The 16962-nt window shown below is 37.4% G+C and overlaps 1 protein-coding gene across 9 annotated transcripts in view; it reads right to left on the bottom strand.

The window, feature by feature from the left end:
• DNAH8 (dynein axonemal heavy chain 8) overlaps positions 1-16962 on the bottom strand; it is a 309672-nt gene that overhangs the window by 62888 nt on the left and 229822 nt on the right. For all 9 annotated transcript variants that reach the window (XR_009211262.1, XM_058432164.1, XM_058432166.1 and 6 more), the window contains 2 exons: positions 15345-15463; positions 13077-13279 (listed from right to left, as the gene is read on the bottom strand). Coding sequence is in view for 8 of the 9 variants with exons in the window: in XM_058432164.1 (XP_058288147.1) it covers positions 13077-13279; positions 15345-15463 (322 nt within the window). In the remaining variant the exon portion in view is untranslated. The remainder of the gene's footprint in view (positions 1-13076; positions 13280-15344; positions 15464-16962) is intronic.

The following is a 16962-nucleotide window of genomic DNA, read 5'->3' as shown; positions in this document are numbered from 1 at the left end:
CTTCACTTTCTCTTCTTTATTCTTGGTTAATTTAGCTAAATATTTGTCCATTTTATTGATTTTTCAAAAAAGATACCTTTGACTTCTTGATTCTTTGTTGTTTTTCTATTATCTGGCTTTTTTTGCTCACATATTTATTATTTCCTTTCTTTTCACTGCTTTGAGTTTAGTTTGCTCTTGTTTTCTAAGTTTCTTAATGTGGAAGGTTGTTATTAATTTGTAATCTTTCTTCATTTAACATAAGGTGATAAATATTTTATATCTTTTCTGAACGGCCTGGGGAAGAAAAAGATTGATTGGCATTGAAAAAGTGAGAAACATTCCCACGCAAGGAAGGAAAGGGGCCAATGAGACAAGAAACAGCATAAGCTGAGTTTTTAGAGGTGGGGGGCAAGGACTGCCAAGATATCATAAGGGGGACTCTCAAGAGAAGCATGTATGCAGGAAACATTGGAGGAAGTGTTGCTGCAGGTGATATAGTATAATTATACTTTGGTGGTTTAGGTTTTGTTTTAATTGTTTGTATTTGAAAGACTTTAGTAAAATTTTGACTGCCTTTATATTCCTTTCCAAAATTAGGCTTGTGTCTCTTCCACTTTTTTTTTTTTGGACTTACTTCTAATTAAATAATATATGTTCACATTAAAAGGTTTGAAAAATACAGGAGCATATAAAGAAGGAAATAAAAATCACCAATATTCCTCCCTAGAGACCTTTATTCTAATCCTTTTAATATGCATAATCCACAATCCCTTACCTTCATTTCAAAATTCAGAAAGCTCTGAAAATGGTAAATCATTTTGGAGGCAAAAGCTGACCTAAACATATGTGAGGCTATTTATAGTCTTTATTTATCCCTATCTTCCTGAATATTTATATCTTAGCTGCAGCGTATTATATAATATATGGAATATCACCTTCTAAAAACCAGAACATTCTGATTTTTGAAACATATCTGGCTCCAAGGGTTTGTAGACCTATCTATATTAAAATCTATATATGTATATATGTATTATACATTATTTTATTTTATTTTATTTTATTTTTTGAGACAGAATCTTGCTCTGTCGCCCAGGCTGGAGTGCAGTGGCACAATCTCAACTCACTGCAACCTCCACCTCCCAGGTTCAAGAGATTCTCATGCCTCAGCCTCCTGAGTAGCTAGGATTACAGGCATGTGTTACCACGCCCGACTAATTTTTTGTATTTTTAGTAGAGACAGGGTTTTGCTATGTTTGGCCAGGCTGATCTCAAACTCCTGGCCTCAAATGATCCTTCTGCCTCAGCCTCTTAAAGTGCTGGGATTACAGGTGTGAGCCACCATGCCTGGCCTATACATTACTTTATATCGCTACGTTTCCAACAGTATGTTGTGAATATTTTACTGTCATCAAATATTATTGGAAAACAGTTTTTAATGGCAGCACAGTGTTCCATCATGTCATATGCATTCTCGTTCATTCAATCAATACCTTTTTATATATTTAAGTCATTTTTGATTTTTCAGTATTATAAATAGCACTAGATTAAACATCCTTGTATATAAATCTGGATGTATATCTCTCAATATGTTCTTAGGAGGAATTCATACATGGAGAATAGTTTGGATATAGCATTCAAACATTTTTTAAAAATTCACGACATATGAAAAAGGACTTCCAGTGTCTCCCACTGAAGTGGAATGCTATAGTCCCCAGCCCACACACCTATCCTTGTTTCTTTGTTTGTGCTTTTATCTTATTTATGGTGCTCTTGACATACAGATTTTTTTATTTCAATAGGTTTTGGGGGGAACAGGTTGTGTTAGGTTGCATGAATAAGATTTTTAGTGGTGATTTCTGATATTTTGGTGCACCCATCACCCAAGCAGTGTACCCTCTACCCAATATGTAGTCTTTTATCCCTCACACCCTCACACCTTTCTCCCCAGTCCCCAAAGTCCATTATATCATTCTTATGCCTTTGCATCCTCATAGCTTAGTTTCCACTTATGAGTGAGAACATATGTTTGGTTTTCCATTCCTGAGTTACTTCACTTAGAATAATGATCTCTAATTCCACCCAGGTTGCTGCAAATGCCATTATTTTATTCTTTTTTATAACATACAGATGTTTTAAAATTCTTCCAGTTATATTATCTATCTTGTCCCTCTGGTTTTAGACTCAGGTATTATACTATTAAGAAAATCTTGGCCACTCAACAATATACAACTAATTGACTATATTCTTTTTCTTGTTTTATAGTTTAATTTAAAGCACTTTAATGCCTTAATCGACCTAACATTTATTTTAGAGTTTAATGTGAGGTAAAACTTTCATGTTTACTAAAGTTAACCTGCTATCTCAACACTGTTTACTGTCTAACCTTACATTTTTCCTCCACTGATTGGAAATGCAAATGTTATCACATATTAAGCTATTGTACATACAAGAGTCTAATTTTGGCCCTTTCATTTTGCTCCATATTTATCAATGTTTGCAATGTAAATGATTAAATTATTGCCATTTGATAATGTTTTAAAAATCTGGTGGTGCTGGTTCCCCATTATTCTTATTTTTTTCCGTTTCAAGCTTTCTTAGCTATTCTTGTCCATTTACAATTCTAGAAGATTTAATATCCCTCTACTATCCAACTAGAAAAACAATGATGCTTGAGTTTCAATTAGACTTGGCTTCAATTTATAGATTAATTTAAGGAATATTGACATCTTTACAACATTGAATCTCTATACTGGGAATGTGGCTTACCTCTCCATTTATTCTAACTACTTTTATGTCTCTAAGAAGGTTTTATAGTTTTCTTTAAATGAGTATTTTAAAAATTATTTCTCAATTTTATTTTTATTGCTATAATGAAGGGGAGTTTTATGTCTTATTTTACAAGAAAGCATCATTTTTTATATATTTATCTTGTAAACAGTCACCTCACTGAACTATTAGACTATTAAGTCTAATAGTTTTTCTGTTGATTCATTTGTGTTTTTTGTTAGACAATTATATTGTCTAAGAATAATGTTGATTTTGTCCCTCCTTTCCAATAGTTACATCTTTTATTTATGATTCTTTCAATACATTAGCCATATCTTCTACAACAAAATGCTAAATAACAGTGGCAATAGCAGACATCTGTATCTGACTTTAATGGATATGTCTTTAGTTGTTCACCAATAAGTATCATGATGTTTGGGGTTCACAATCACTATCATATAAATAAAATATCCTTCTGTTCCTACTTTTCAAAAGTCAAATATAAGTGTTGAATTTTTATAAAATGGCTTTTATAGCACCCATCAAAATAACAGTATGATAGCTTAAGGAAAAGTTTTTCTTATTGTTGTGATGAGATTTCTTAATCCTGCATCTTTCTTATATTTGCCCATGTGTTCCAACTTGGTGAAGGCACGTTATTATTTGCAAGTTATTTTTTGATGTTCTACTGAATTCTTCCTTTTCAAAGTCATATTCTGTTTTTCATTGACACATAATGATTGTACATATTTATGGGTATAGTGTGATGTTTTGATACAAGTATACATTGTGTAACGATCAAATCAGGTAATTAAATCCATCACAACAAATAATTTTCATTTCCCTGTATTTAGAGCATTCAATATTCTCTCTTCTAGTTATTTTGGACTATGTATTTTTTTCACAATAAATTATTGTTAACTATTCACTTTACTGTGCAATGGAACACTAGAAATCGTTCTTCCTCCCTACTACCCTCCCTCAGTTTCTGGTAGCCACAATTCTACTCCAATTCTAAGAGATAAAATTTGTTAGATTCCCAAGAACGAGATCATGTGGTATTTGTCATTCTATGCTCAGCTTATTTTGTTTAGCATAATGCCCTCTATATTCATCCATGTTGTCACAAATGACAGAATGCCATTCTTTTTTATGGCTGAATAGTATTCCATGGTGTATATGTACCACATGTTTTAATCCATTCATTTGGTGATGGGTACTTAGGTTGATTCTACATCTTGGCTATTATGAATAGTGCTGCAGTAAACATGGGAGTACAGATAGATATCTCTTCAACATACTGATTTCACTTCTTTTGTTTTTTTTTTTTTTTAATTTTATATTTAGAACAAAAAAAATCCTTTCAAAGTTTTCTAATGATTTCACCGCTTTTGGATATATACTTAGTAGTAGTACTGCTGATTCATAGGGTAGTTCTATTTTTAGTTTTTTGGGGAACCTGCATACTATTCTCCAAAGTACTAATTTACATTTCTACCAATACTGTAAATACTGTATGAGGGTTCTTCTTTCTCCACATCATTGCCAGCATGTGTTCCTGTTTTTTTTTCATACTGTTTTTTTTTTCATACAAGCCATTTAAATAGGGGTGAGATGATATCTCATTGCAGTTTTGATTTGTATTTCTCTGATGACCAATTACTTTGAGCCCCCTTTTCATATATCTCTTTGCCATTTGTATGTCTTATTTTGAGAAATGTCTGTTTGGATCTCCTGTCCACTTCAATTATCAGATTATTTGGGGTTTTTTTTTGCTATTGAATTGTTTGTGTTACTTATATATTCTGCATATTAACACCTTGTCAGATGCACAGTTTGCAAAGATTTTCTCCTATCCTTTAGGTTATGTCTTTACTATGTTGATTGTTTCCTTTGCCATGCAAAAGCTTTGTAGCTTGAGGTAATCCCAATTGTCTATTTTTGCTTCGGTTGCCTGCTTTTGAGGTCTTACAAAAAAAAATATTTGCCTAGACCAATGTTCTGGAGCATTTTCTCCAGTGTTTTCTTATAGTAGTTTCACAATTTCGGTCTTACATTTCAGTCTTTAATCCATTTTGATTTGATTTTTGTGCACGGTGAGAGACAGGGGTCTAGTTTCATTATTCTGCATCTAATTATCCAGTTTTCCCAACACCATTTATTGAAAAGATTGATCTTTCCTCATTATATGTTCTTGGCAACTTTGTCAAAGATAAGTTGGTTGTAAATGCATGGGTTTATCTCTGGTTTCTCTATTCTGCTCCATTGGCCTATGTGTCTGGTTTTATACCATTACCATCCTGTTTTGGTTACTATTGCTTTGTAGTACATTTTGAAGTCAGGTAGTTTGGTGCCTTAAACTTTTTTTTTTATGCTCAAAACTGCTTTAACTATTTGGGATTTTGTGTGGTTTCATATAAATTTTAGAATTTTTTTCTATCCATAAAAAATGACATTGGTATTTTGATAGAGATTGCATGTGAATCTGTAGATTGCTTTGGGTGGTATGGACATTTTAACAATATTAATTCTTTCAAGTCATTAACACAGGATGTCTTTCCATTTACCTGTGTCCTTTTCAACTTCTTCCGTCAATGTTTAATAATTTTCATTGTAGAGATTTTTCATCTCCTTAGTTAAATTTACTCCTAGGTATTTTATTTTTTGTAGCTATTTTAAATGGGATTGCTTTTTACATTTCTTTTTCAGATAGTTCAATGTTGGCATATAGAAACCCTAATTCATGTAGGTTGACTTTGTATCCTATAACTTTACTGAACTTGTTTTTCGGTCCTAACAGTTCTTTGGTGGCATCTGTAGGGTTTTCTGTATACATGTCATCTACAAATAGGGACAATTTGACTTCCTCTTTTCAAACTTGGATGCCTTTTATTTCTTTCTCTTGCCTAATTGCTCTAGCTAGACCTTCCTGTACTATGTTGAACACAAAGTGGTGAAAGTGGGAATCATTGTTGTGTTCCTAATTTTAGAGGAAAAGCTTTCAACTTTTCCCAGTTTAGTATGATGTTAGCTATGGGTTTGTCATACATGACCTTTATTGTGTTGTGGTACATTCCTTCATACCTAATTAGTTTAGGGTTTTTATCACAAAGGAATGTTGACTCTTATCCAGTTCTTTCTCTATGTCTATTGAGATGATCATATGGTTTTTGTCCTTCATTCTGTTACTGTCATGTATCATACTTATTGATTTACGTATCTTGAAACATCCCTGCATTCCATTTAATCAATGTGAATGATCTTTCGGAGCACTATTTGATTTGGTTTGCTAGTATTTTGTTGAGGATTTTACATCTATGTTCATCAGGGATATCGGCCTGTAGTTTTCTTTCATTGTTATGTCCTTGTGTTTTGATATTAGAGTAATGCTAGTCTCATAGAATGAGTTTGAAAAAATTCCTAGCCACTTCAATTGTTTGGAATAATTTGAGAAGAACAGGTATTATTTCTTCCTTTAAATATCTGATAGAATTCCATAATGAAGCCATCAGTTCCTGGGTTTTTTTTTTTTTTTTGATGGGAGACTTAATTACTGATTCAGTCTCACTACTCATTATTGGCTATTCAGGTTTTCTAATTCTTCATGATTCAGTCTTAGTAGGTTGTATTTGTCCAGAAATTTATCCATTTATTCTAAGTTTTCCAATTTGCTGGCATGTAATTTTTCATAACAATCTTTAATGATCTTTTGTATTTCTGTGGTATCAGTTATGATGTCTCCTTTTTCATCTCTCCTTCTTTTTTTTTCAGTCATCTCTCTTTTTTTCTTGGTCTGGCCAAAGGTGTATTGATTTTATCATTTCAAAAATACATCACTTCATTTTGTTGATGATTTGTACTTTTAAAAATTTCTATCAGCCAGGCGTGGTGGCTCACGCCTGTAATCCCAGCACTCTGGGAGGCCAAGGTGGGTGGATCACAAGGTCAGGAGATCGAGACCATCCTGGCTAACACAGTGAAACTCCATCTCTACTAAAAATACACACACAAAAAAAATTAGTCGGGCATGGTGGCAGGCGCCTGTAGTCCCAGCTACTCAGGAGGCTGAGGCAGGAGAATGGCATGAACCCGGGAGGCAGAGCTTGCAGTGAGCTGAGATCTCGCCACTGAACTCCAGCCTGGGAGACAGCAAGACTTCATAAAAAAAAAAAAATCTATTGTATTTATTTCTACTCTGATCTTTATTATTTCTTTTCTTCAAATTTTGAGTTGAATTTGTTGTTGTCTTTCTAGTTCCTTGAGATGCAACATTAGGTTACTTGTGATCTTTTTTTTTTTTTTTTTTTGGTGTAGGCATTTATTGTTCTAAACTTCTCTCTTAGAAGTGCTTTTGTTGTATTCCACAGATTTTGGTGTGTTGTATTTCCATTTTCGCTTGCCTCAAGAAATTGTTAAATCTCCTTTTAAATTTCTTCTTTGACTCATTGGTTATTCAGGAACATATTGTTTTAATTTCCATGTATTTGTACAGTTTCCAAAGTTCCTACTGTTACTGATTTCTAGTTTCATTCCATTTTGGTCAAGAAAGATACTTGGTAGGTTTCCAAATTTTTTTAATTTGTTAAGACTTGTTTTGTGGCTTCATATATGATCTATCCTCAAGAATGTTCCATGTGCTGTTTAAAAACATGTATATTTTACAACTATTGGATGGAATGTTCTGTAAATGTCTGTTAGGTCCATTTGATTTAGAGTATGGTTTAGCTCTAATGTTTCTTTATTGATTTTCTATCTGGGTGATTTGTCCATTGCCGAAAATGGGATGTTGAAGTCCCCTACTATTATTGTATTGCAGTCTATCCCTTTAGATCTATTAATATTTATATTTTTATTAATTATATATTTTATTATAATTAATATATATTAATATTTATATATCTTTATACACTTAGGTGCTCTGATGGGTGTGTGTGTGTGTGCATGTATGTGTGCACATATGCACTCTTGTTGTATTTACCCTTAATCACTGTATAATGGCCTTCTTTGTTTCTTTTACAGTATTTGGCTTATAGTCTACTTTATCTGACATAAGCATAGTTACTACTGTTCTTTTTATGGTGCCCATTTGCACAGAATATCTTTTTCCATCCTTCATTTTCAGTCTGTGTGTATCCTTACAGGTAAAATGAGTCTCTTGTAGGCAGCATGTAGCTGGGTCTTTTTTAAAAAAATCCATTAAGCCACTCTGTGTCTCTTAATCGTAAATTTTAATCCATTTACATTCAAGGTAATTATTGGCAGGTAAGGACTTACTACTGCCATTTTGTTACTTGTTTTCTAGTTGATTTGTAGATCCTTTCTTCTTCCATTCCACCTCTCTTGCAGTCTTCCCTTGGTCGGGGTTAAGTGATTTTCTCTAGTAGTATGTTTTAATTCCTTACTTTTTAATTTTAGTGTATCTAATATAGGTTTTTGCTTTGTGGTTACTGTGAGGCTTACCAAAAAATCTGATATTTATAACAAGTTTTTTGTTGCTGTTGTTTTGTTTTGTTTTTAGGGACAATGTGCCTGAACTGTGTTAGAAAGTTGGTCAGGAACACAAGCCCAAAAGCCTGCCCAAGTGGCTCAGATGGGTTTGTTTTCCAGCAAGTCTCTGCACAGATGGGATAGTTTCCAACTGCAGCAGGAGGGGCCAGAGCTGAGACTAGACCCCTTCAGGACTTGACATGGGGCAGCAGCTGGCAAGCTCACCTCATTGGTTCAGATAGGAGTGTGTCTCCCAGCAGGTCTCTGCACAAATTAGTTTCCTGACTACAGTAGGAGGGACTGGAGCTAAGACTGGGCCCTTTTGGGATCTGTTGGAGGATGATGGCTGAAGAGCTCATCCCATTGGCTCAGAAGGGCATGTATCTCCCAGTAGATCCCTGCACAGGTAGGATAGTTCCCTGACTGCAGCAGGAGGGACCAGAGCTGACAGTGGGCACCCTTGGTATCTGCTGGGGTACAGAAGTTGATGAGCCCTTCGTGGAGGCTCAGACTCCCAGGCTGCTAGATATGAGCAAGCCTCCTTCTGGGCTCTTGCACAGTTAGTTCTGAGTTGGGACCTCAGCTGAGGGTGGCTGGAGACAAGCCACAGGGCAACTTTCAAGTTCACTGCCAAGATCGATGTTGGCAGGCAAACAAGCCTCTCTACTGAGACACTAGTGTGCCTGATTCCACCTACAACCCTTGGAGGTTGGTTTTAGTTGCAGGCTCAAGGCCAGAAAGGGCTGTAGCCAAACTCCTTGGGGAGCAGGGCCATTTCTAGGCTTGAACCTGGAAGCACAATTGGCAGATCTTCCATTTGGGTGTCAGTTTGTACTCTCAAAACAACCCTCCTAGGTCTTGGATTTTAATAGGGTTTCACAACTTTCTACCTATATCCCAAGGCTCCTACATAGAGACTTTGTCTACAGATGGATACTGAATTCCTGATGTGGTGGTGGGATATGAGGGAGGGATATGTGGAGGGATATGAGACATCTTGCTGATGTCACTATAAATTCATCTTGCTTGTGATTTAGTTAAGATCCTTACATTTATTTATTTATTTATTTATTTTTGAGATGGAGTCTCGCTCTGTCACCCAGGCTGGAGTGCAATGGCGCAATCTCGGCTCACTGCAACATTCGCCTCCCAGGTTCAAGCTATTCTCATGTCTCAGCCTCCCGAGTAACTGGGATTACAAGCACCCGCCACCACACCCAGCTAATTTTTGTATTTTTAGTAGAGATGGGGTTTTGTGTTGGTCAGGCTGACCTCAAACTCCTGACCTCAGGTGATCCACCCACCTCGGCCTCCCAAAGTGCTGGGATTACAGGCATAAGCCACCATGCCCGGCCAGTTTTCTTTCTTTTATGCAGTTACTATCTTGGTCAGTTTACTGTTTCAGAATAATGCAAATAAAGAGAAAAATGGGCCAGATGAAGTGGTTCATGTCTGTAATCCCAACACTTGAGGAGGCCAAGGAGGGAGGATCACTTGAGCTCAGGAGTTCAAGACCAGCCTGGGCAACATAATGAGACCTCATCTCTACAAAAAACAAAAACAAAAAAAATGTAGCTAGGAGTAGTGGTGTGTGCCTGTAGTTCCAGCTACTTGGAAGGCCGAGGTAGGAGGATCACCTGAGCCTGGCAGGTCAAGGTTTTAGTAAGCCATGATTGCACCATTGCACTCCAGCCTGGGTAACAGAGTGAGACCCTGTCTCAAAAAAAAAAAAAAAAAAAAAAAAGGAAAATGTATTCTCTTTTTCCATCTTTTGGAACAGAATATAGCATGTGAGACTCCTTGAAAGTTTTAAAGGGCTTATCAGAAAATTATCCAAGCCTAGAGCCTTTGCTGATGTAGTAATTTTAAAACTTCTACTTTTTCTCACCTTGATTATTGGTTTATTCAGGGTTTTCTACATTTTCTGAGGAAATTTTCTAAATTCACAGGTTTCTATAAATTTGCCAATTTTAATGAGATGCTCTAATTTATTACTATAATTATAAACCATTCCCTTATTATTTAAAATATTAAAATGTTTCATCTGTACATATTGTTATAACAGTTTTCCCACTTCTACTTTTGTGTACTTGTGGGTTTTCATGTATTTGTTCTCTTTTGTTTGTTTTTAGGTGTTCTTTTTAAGCCCATCCTTCCTCTGAGACCTCCCTCCTCGCCTATTCAGGCTCCTAGAAGAGCTCTCATGCCGAATCCATCTGCTTTCTCCACTTTGCCCATTACCCAGTACTCTGTGCAGAGTTTATCTGCTCCAAATTTCTCACGACAGATCTTGACCAGTACAAGACAATATCTATAATCCAAAGTTTCCCTTCTCCTCTTTTTCTACAAAAACTTATTTGATTCTGTCCCATCCGTATGTTATTTTCGGGTAGCTGGTTAATTCATTCAATGAAAACAATGAGAAGGAATGAAAGAGAAAGACTACTGAGATCACTGAAGTGGGGTTCCTGAGATAAGTCCTGAACCAGATCTACCACAGACTAGGTCTGGGGTCTTTTCTCCAGACCATAGTTTCCCCCAGCTGTAAAAAAAAAAAAGGAATTGGATTTCAAGATTTCCAGTCACATTCACCTTAAGCATTCTATGATTATTTATTAGACAGATTTTCAAATAAAATATTAATAGCTGAGACTACATTAACATGTTGTTTGGTCTGTGTAATAGTTCCATTTCAACAGCTATCTTTGGGACTTTCAACCCAAAGCAACAAGCAGCCTGAGATTTCCTAATACTGCTCAAATGATTTGGCAGTAGAATTGTTTATAAAATTCATTTGATCCATCAGTGTCAAAGCCAAATCTATGTTGTTCCAGTATCCTAATAAAGTGATCAATAGAAGCCTGGATTGTTGTTGGAAAAAGTAAAGTAGGAGCAAGAAATGGAAATCACCAAATTGCCAAGCAAAGCAGTATGAGAACACTAAAGGACATAACACAAGTCTGCCCTTCTGTATTCATTTAATGTCAGTTATAATTTCTCCCAAAGGAGACCTTGAATTTCTTAATTATGTTCTTAAATTACAACATTTGAAATGGTAACTCTAGTTGAATACTCCTTCTAGGCATTGTATCTTCTAAGAAATGTCCCCCATTCCAGCTCCATACATAAGGTTTCTACTAGGAACCTATCTCCGGAGCAACAGTTCATTGATTGGCCCAGAAAGGAGTGCATGACCAAAGCAAAGACAATGAGTTACTTCCCTGGATATTGGGACTTGGAACCATGACAATAAGAGGAGCTTCCCTGAGACTGCTGAACATTCTGAGCACGTAAGCAGTGAAGCCCATGAGCCACTAGAAGCCACATGTTCTGCCATGTGGAGAAGAATGGTAAGTGGCAAGAGAGAAAAAAGACACCTGTGTGCAGAGAGAAGTGAGACATAGAGGCAGCTGGATAAACACTCATAGAGCAACAGATTTGAGAGAGATTTGCAAACTATAAGGCTACTAGAGAGGCATCACTCTTAGATAAACTCAGACAGCTGGTGTGCTGCAGTAAATACTAGAGCAAAACTGCCTACTTTGAAGATAGCGAATGAGACTTAACCACGAGCAGTTGCCAATAGAACCTGGGAACTCTTTGCATGGGTATCAGTGTTCAGATAGAGGCCCGTGACCATCTGAACACTGATCCACTGAGAATATAGAACAGTGTGGTGACAACAAATAGAACGAAGCCAAGATGAGAAAAGAGGACATGAACATAGACCATGCTACCATAGCTTGGTTTTATGCAGACGGACATGTGGCTAGTACATGGACATGACTGAATTGATTTTATATCATGCTTATGTCAACTATGTAATAAATTTAATGTAATTTTACTTCACAGGATAGATTTAGTGATTCATAATCAATCACTTTAATACTCAAAAGACATGATTGGATTAACCCTACAAGGTATAGTTATAGATAGCTGACCCTAGAAAATTGCAAATGCCAGTGTCAACAACATTCAGATTTTCAGAGTATGAATGAAGCAAGGGATAAACGGTCCTTCTTACAGGATGGCTCAGTCCTGTCAAGATGTGCTCTTCATCCCTGTCCTTTAATCCTACTGACTCAGTCACACTTATAAACACTTTTGTGTTTATAACTTCTTTCCCATCTCCTCCCCTGGAGTAACTTTCTATCTCCCACCACCCCACCTGGTAAATTTTATCTATTTTTTAATTTCCTACTCAAATATCATCAATGTGATGTTTTCCCCTATACCCCAGGCAATCCGAGTAGTTCCGAATCCTGTGATCAGCCACTTCTATGAAACATTTACTGCAGTTGTCACATTGCCTTCAATTACATGTTTACATGTCTGCCTTTCCCAGCTGTGTTGTATTCATCTCTGTACTCCCCAGATCTAGCACACTGCCTGTACTGAATGGTTATTAAGTGAAAGCAATGAAATAATTAATCCCTAATTACTATGCATTACAATAACGGTTATAGTTTTTCAATTTGTGACAAAATAAACTTTGCTGTAATTTTATATAGGCATGGCAATAACATAAACTTTGGCTATTGTGTGTTTATTCTTGTTAGTCAGCTATCCATGCAATACAGCTATCTCCTTAGAACTTAAAAACACAACCAATAAAAAAAAAAACAGTACATGGTAGATGAGTGTGTTCTTCTCTACACAAAGATACCGATATCATACCCTCACTTTAGGAGGTATGAAAGGATGAAAGAGGAATAAGTTTAATATTTTTTGAATTCAGTTTTACATCTATTTCTAAGAACCAGTTATAAAATTATGAAAGGCAAAATTTGGGGCAAAAAAATATGGAAGTGTTGCTAAATTTTGTAGATTGCTAATCTTACCCAGTTTCAGTTTCTTGGCCAATGCATCAATTTGATTGGTGGGGTCAGATCCCATGGACAGGAAGCATATCAGAGGTGTCTGGGTATCACTTTCTTCCCAAGTTTTCTCCAGATTTAAGATAACTGGTTCTGTGTACTTCTCCTCCAAAGAATCTGCAATATACTTTCTTGCTTGAAAAACAGTACGGTCTGGGCACCAAGACCTAAAAATGAATACAAGTTGGGCAAAATAAACTAAACGTGTTCAATTTTTTTTTTTTTTTTTTTGAGACGGAGTCTCGCTCTGTCGCCCAGGCTGGAGTGCTGTGGCGCAATCTCGGCTCACTGCAAGCTCCGCCTCCCGGGTTCACGCCATTCTCCTGCCTCAGCCTCCCGAGTAGCTGGGACTACAGGCGCCCGCTACTACTCCCAGCTAATTTTTTGTATTTTTAGTAGAGACGGGGTTTCACCGTGTTAGCCAGGATGGTCTCGATCTCCTGACCTCGTGATCCGCCCGCCTCGGCCTCCAAAGTGCTGGGATTACAGGCGTGAGCCACCGCGCCCGGCCAACGTATTCAATTTTTATCCTATCTGAGTAAGCAAAAACATACATTTAATTAGCAAAAGGGCAACAAGCTAATTCCTACTTTTCCACATCTATGTAAGAGGAATGGCAAGGTTTCCTATCCATGGATGAGCACAAATTTAATCGTGTAATTTTGGTACCAGCCAGGCATTGGCAAGAAATAGGGCAGAGCCCATAACAACACAGTGTCCTCTACCAGCTCCAGCACATGGTAGGAGCTGATGTGCCACACACTCTGAAGCTCCACAGCCTTCAGGGGCGGAACCAATGTGCCAAAGATGCCCAAAGTAAGTTGATCAGCAAGCATTTGTGGCATACCATTTGTGTAGTGCACACCATAGCAAGTTCTACACACACAGCACAGACACATTGGATAAGTGTCATTTAATACTGATATGGTAAAGTACAGACAAGCCCCACGGACTTTTTTTTTTTTTTTTTTTTGCTACTAGATTGCACTATTTGACATAGATCTAATTTTTAAGTGATGGATTTAAAAATAGACACATTTGTTCCAATAAAACTAAGTAGCCCTGGCCAGGCACGATGGCTCAGCCTGTAATTCCAGCACTTTGGGAGGCCGAGGCTGGCGATCATGAGGTCAGGAGATCGAGACCATCCTGACTAACACGGTGAAACCCCGTCTCTACTAAAAATACAAAAAATTAGCCGGGCATGGTGGCAGGCACCTGTAGTCCCAGCTACTCGGGAGGCTGAGGCAGGAGAATGGTGTGAACCCGCGCGGAGCTTGCAGTGAGCCGAGATAACACCACTGCATTTCAGCCTGGCCAGAGTGAGACTCCGTCTCAAAAAAAAAAAGGAGCCCTTTCATACTCTGCGAACTATGCGGTCCACATTACTGTTGTTCTGGTCACTCTTGAAGGGTGACAATATCTAAGAAACAGCTTTTTCTAAGAAGTTCAGACTTAGGTGTATAACATTAGAAAAGACAAAAATTGCTTCAAAATAACTCTACCTTTCATTTTTCATGTGGGGGTCTCATCTCCCCTGCTCTACTCCTCTGCCTTACCCACCCACCATACACACACACACACATACACACACACACACACACACACACACACACACACACACACACAGATTTTTTTCAATGTGGAAGGTCTCTGAATCACTGGATACTGAGAAAATATAAAAAGTGAAAAGAGAGGGCGATTTTCTTCTTTAACATCAATTTCAAACTTTTGTTTCCATTTTATAGCCAAAAGTAGCATTTATGTATTTCAAATTCAGTGCAATATTATTGGTTTTTTTCTCAAATGCAATTTAACTTTAGCTTATAAGCTAATTGTCTTGTAACTTTGTGAGGTCTGTTTTTTTAAAGAAATAAATTCAACAACAACTGATTTACACTCAATGGTAAATCACGAACAAAGTGAATAATAACAGCATATTTTTCACGCTTTTTGCTAAAAGCACTATCGTTAATATGTTTTCAAAATACATCATTCCCTGTCACCATCACCATTTTATTTTGCTTGCCAAGGAACTGAAGAACTGCTATCCAAAACCATAATTTGGAAGTACATACATTTCTTATAATATTAGGTTGGCACAAAAGTAATTGCGGTTTTTGCAGTTACTTGCAATGACAGTGATATAGTGAAGTAAACTCACTGAGATAAAATCTGTAATTTAGCAATATTATGAGTGATGCTTCTAGGTCTGATAATGCCTGTTCTCACCTGATAAGTAACAGTTTACGGCAGGTATCTAGTGAATCGTTATATCCATCAGGGATAATTTCCTCCTCTGGAGCATCCTTATCAAACCAGCTTTTCCACCCCTTCTCATTACGAGATATCTAAAAGAAGCAAGCCAATTAGCAAGCCACAGAACTATATGTAATTGGAATATATTAGAAAGGATTCTGAATCACCTGAGAGGGTCATTCTTTACAGGCAGATAATTTTTCAAGCATAACGGCACAGTTTAAACCTTTCTTCAGGATCAATGACTTGAATAACATGGATATTACTATTCCCTTCCAGTTCTTCCATTATTTTTCTACATTATTTGCTACAATTAGGACCATGTGTCAACTGCACCAAATGATTGGGCCAGAAGAAACACAAATCAAGGTTTCTCAAGCTTGGTATTATTGTCATTTGGATCTGAATTTTTTTGTGGCGGGGGGGGGGGGGGGGCTGTCCTGGGCATTGTAAGATGTTTAGCAGCGTCCCTATCCACTAGATGCCAGTAGCACCCTCCACCCGGGTCCTAACAATCAAAAATGTCTCCAGACATGGCCAAATGCCCCTGGGGTTGGGTAGATTACCCTCAGTTGAGAACCACTAACAGACTATTCTGATAACCCAACCTCTAAATGTTGATCTCTACTTAAAAATAATGATAGATGAGAAAATCAAAACTTTTATCTTCCTAGTGATACCCCACCTTGAGACCTAAAGCCTGATAGCGAAAGAGTCTCTCCAACAGCTGGTCTTAAATATTGTTCAGAAGCATGAAAAGGACTTCAGGTTTTCAGAGGCATTAAAAGGTGCTCACTGACGCCCAAGTGCCATCAAGACTAAGCACAAAAACTATAGATTATTGAGCCTATCCCTTCTCTTCAGCAACAATCAGGCTGGGTTATTTAGACAGTGTTTGTAAGTGTGCTTTTAAAAAGCCACGGTACACAGTGGCTCACGCCTGTAAGCACTTTGGGAGGCCAAGGCGGGTGGATCACCTGAGGTTGGGAGTTCGAGACCAGCCTGACCAACATGGAGAAACCCTGTCTCTACTAAAAATAAAAAAATTAGCCAGGCGTGGTGGCAAATGCCTGTAATCCCAGCTACTCAGGAGGCTGAGGCAGGAGAATCACTTGAACCCAGGAGGCAGAGGTTGCTGTGAGCCGAGATTGCACCATTGCGCTCCAACTCTGGGCAACAAGAGCGAAACTCCCTCTCAAAAACAAAAAAATAAAAAAATAAAAATAAATTAAAAAGCCACAGTAAGCAACAATAGCAAATAGCAAAGGCTCCTATAGCAGATGCCCTATGCCAGACGTGAGGATTATGCTTTTTCCTCTATGACCCCTACTTTTTATTGAGGCATAGAGGTTAAATAACTGTCCAAAGTCTCGTATCTGTAGTGTGAACAATTCATCATACAGGATACAGATAGAGTATAAATTAATAACAGAACAGTTATTCTGCAACTCTGTTGCTCCCACTTTGTCCCTGGGGCACTAAAAGATGAAGAGGATTTCTGGCCTGGCGTGGTGGCTCACGCCTGTAACCCCAGCACTTTGGGAGGCAGAGGCGGGCAGAGTGCCTGAGCTCAGGAGTTTGCGACCAGCCT

Source organism: Hylobates moloch, unplaced genomic scaffold (genome assembly GCF_009828535.3).
Source record: "Hylobates moloch isolate HMO894 unplaced genomic scaffold, HMol_V3 SCAFFOLD_20, whole genome shotgun sequence".
Taxonomy (NCBI): Eukaryota; Metazoa; Chordata; class Mammalia; order Primates; family Hylobatidae; genus Hylobates; species Hylobates moloch.
Note: the sequence above shows the minus strand (reverse complement) of the source record. Positions and strands in the feature narration are given on the sequence as shown.